We start from the raw sequence: 2,449 nt of genomic DNA, 5'->3' as shown, positions 1-2,449 counted from the left end.
TCTACCTACCCATTTTTTTCTTCCCCAATGATTTTTATTTTATTAAAAAAAATTTTTTTTTCTTTTTGGGTCACACCTGACTATGCACAAGGGTTATTCCTGGCTCTGCACTCAGGAATTACTCCTGGTGGTGCTCAGGGGACCATATGGGATGCTGGGAATCGAACCCGGGTCAACCGCGTGCAAGGCAAACGCCCTACCCGCTGTGCTATTGCTCCATCCCCATGATTTTTATTTTTTTGCTGCACCCAGTGGTGCTTGAGGGTTGCTTTTAATGGCACTTGGGGAACCTGCAGTGCTGGGGATCGAAGCTGAACTCTTCCCCCCTGCCCCTAGCCCTCCTGTATGCAAAACATGCTCCCAGCCTGTTGAACTGTATCTTTTAGCTCTGCCATTTTTAGTTTGTGGTGCCAGGGATTGAACCAGAGACGTGTTTTGCTGCTGCGTCACGTTCCGGTCCCCAATACCTGTATTTTTTTTCCCTGGGGCTACATCTTGTGCATGAGATGTTGGGGAATCAAGCCCAGGGCAAAGAATGTGCCCCAACCCATGAAGCCATCTCTCTGGTCTATTTCAGCCGAGAGAAGAGGCTGACCTGGTCTCAAGGGCGGACCCTCTGCAGTAGCTCTGGGAGAGTCACGGACTGTGCGAAGGGCAAATCCCAGGGAGACTGGGGGGTGGGGGGGGAAGGTCAGGACCCCTGCGCTGGCCCCATTGAGGGTATCCAGCTTAACACGGGCCTCCAAGGCTGGAACACAAGAAACACACACATACGAGCTAGGTTTTCATATATTGAGTATAAAAAAAAATTCAGATTTCAACAACAGGGGGTGATGCGCGGGCCTGTGCTGGGCAGGGACCTCAGCGCTTCTCGAGGTCCCTGACCAGGAACGGGTGGCTGCTCTGCAGGGCGGTGAGCAGCTGGTTCTTGCAGTCCAGGGTCCAGGCAGGCATCAGGCTGTAGAGCTTCCTCATCTTGTTCTGGTTGGTGGCCTCTGCCCGCACGGCCTGGTATTCATCCTCCCTCAGCACCGTGCCATAAAGGGCATCCAGGAGCGCATCCACGTTGGTCACCCGGTTTATGAGTTCTGCCCGGTGCCGGTCCACGAAATGCACCGCTGCAGGCAGAGGGGAGGGGAGCAGGTGAGCGGTGGCGGGGGCGGGACCTGTCTCCCCGCCCCAAGTGGCTTTCCGAGAAACCGGGGTGGGGCTGATAAATCAGGGGTTCCAATCAGGGTAGAGCCCAGGGAGTATACAGCTGGGGTCCCTTCCCGCGCCCAGCTCAGGCTGGCTCTGCAGGGGTGCGGCGGGGTGGGTGCGGAGCCGGCCTCACCTGTCTGTGCAGTCGTTACGGGCGCGGCCGCCGAGGCAGGGTCCATCCTGGCGTCTGGAAGGAAGTCAGAAAAGCAACCCTGATCCCCCACTGCCCGCCCGGGTCGGGGCAGGGCAAGGAGCCCCCCACCCATCCCACCCCCCTGGAAGCGGGAGGCGCCCGAGGGGGCGGGAGGAAGAGGAAGTGCAGGGCCCCGCCAGGGGCGCTCACCCGCGGGCGCCGCGTCCCGCAGCTGATCCGCCTGCTCCAGGAAGCCTGTGGCGCGCAGCACCTGCTCCGTGAGCTCCGCGCCGTAGTGCTCCGTGTAGCAGCTGACGATCTTGTCGGTGAGGTCCACGGCGTCCATGCTCTGCAGCTGCCCCCGCGGGATGCGGCCATAGCCCTCGCGCAGTTCCACGGACTGCAGCTTCAGTTTGAACTTCTTTAACTCATCGGAGGTCAGTTCCTCCAGGGCCTGAAGGATGGCGTCGCGCGCGCTCCCCATGGCCCTGGGGCTTCACTCCGCCGCCGCCGCCGCGGCTCCCTGCGACTCGCGGTTTCTCCCAACTGAACAGGAAGTCTGCACAAGACAGTACCCGGGCCTCCCCGCCTTCTCCCTCCTGTGACTCCGCCCCAGCCCAGTGCCTTTTGGTGGGGCTCCCCCCCTGCCTCTTGGTTCCCACTGGGGAGTGGCACTGTGCACCAGGACTATGTCCCGGGCTGGTCTCTTGGGTGGCGTATGTGTCCCCAGACTTGCACCAACTAGCAAGGACCAGGTGGTTTATGAATGGTGGGATTCTAGAACCTTGAAATTCCCATCTTGCTCCAACCTTAGATGAAGACTAGAGAGCAGCACCTGGAAAAAGCGAGTAATAGCTTCCCACCATCCTCTTGCTAAGAATTCCTGAATAACACAAGCTCTTTGGGAGCTCCTGAGATCTTGCCAGATGCATCCTGGGAACCAGAATTTGGCTCATAGAGACGACCTTCATGGGGACGAGATCTTTGTATCGAAAACGTTTTTGTTTGTTTTTGGGCCGCGGCCAGCTGGTGCTCTGAAGGGCTGGGATGGAACCAGGATCAGCATCTGCAGTTGGCAAGCACCAGCTCCAAGAAGATTCTTTGTTTTGGCTTCTG

The 2,449-nt window shown here is 58.4% G+C and overlaps 1 protein-coding gene across 1 annotated transcript; it reads right to left on the bottom strand.

The window, feature by feature from the left end:
• Positions 1-841: 841 nt before the first annotated feature.
• PYCARD (PYD and CARD domain containing) lies at positions 842-1,867 on the bottom strand. Its single transcript, XM_055136622.1, has 3 exons — positions 1,544-1,867; positions 1,334-1,387; positions 842-1,118 (listed from the first exon to the last, which is right to left on the bottom strand). The coding sequence occupies exons 1-3, from the start codon at positions 1,815-1,817 to the stop codon at positions 862-864; spliced, it is 585 nt and encodes a 194-aa protein (XP_054992597.1). The 5' UTR covers positions 1,818-1,867; the 3' UTR covers positions 842-861.
• Between the last annotated feature and the right edge of the window lie 582 nt (positions 1,868-2,449).

The sequence above is a fragment of the Sorex araneus genome, chromosome 4 (genome assembly GCF_027595985.1).
Source record: "Sorex araneus isolate mSorAra2 chromosome 4, mSorAra2.pri, whole genome shotgun sequence".
Lineage (NCBI taxonomy): Eukaryota > Metazoa > Chordata > Mammalia > Eulipotyphla > Soricidae > Sorex > Sorex araneus.
The sequence above is the reverse complement of the archived record's forward strand: the minus strand, read 5'-3'. Positions and strand labels throughout refer to the sequence as shown.

What these genes read in the sequence shown, in the direction of transcription:
- PYCARD (XM_055136622.1), bottom strand. Translation starts at nt 1,817, where the DNA reads ATGGGGAGCGCGCGCGACGCCATCCTTCAGGCCCTGGAGGAACTGACC. An exon ending in GCGGGACGCGGCGCCCGCGG is followed by an intron (nt 1,388 to 1,543) that starts GTGAGCGCCCCT and finishes ACTTCCTTCCAG; the next exon opens with ACGCCAGGATGGACCCTGCC. An exon ending in CGTAACGACTGCACAGACAG is followed by an intron (nt 1,119 to 1,333) that starts GTGAGGCCGGCT and finishes CTCTGCCTGCAG; the next exon opens with CGGTGCATTTCGTGGACCGG.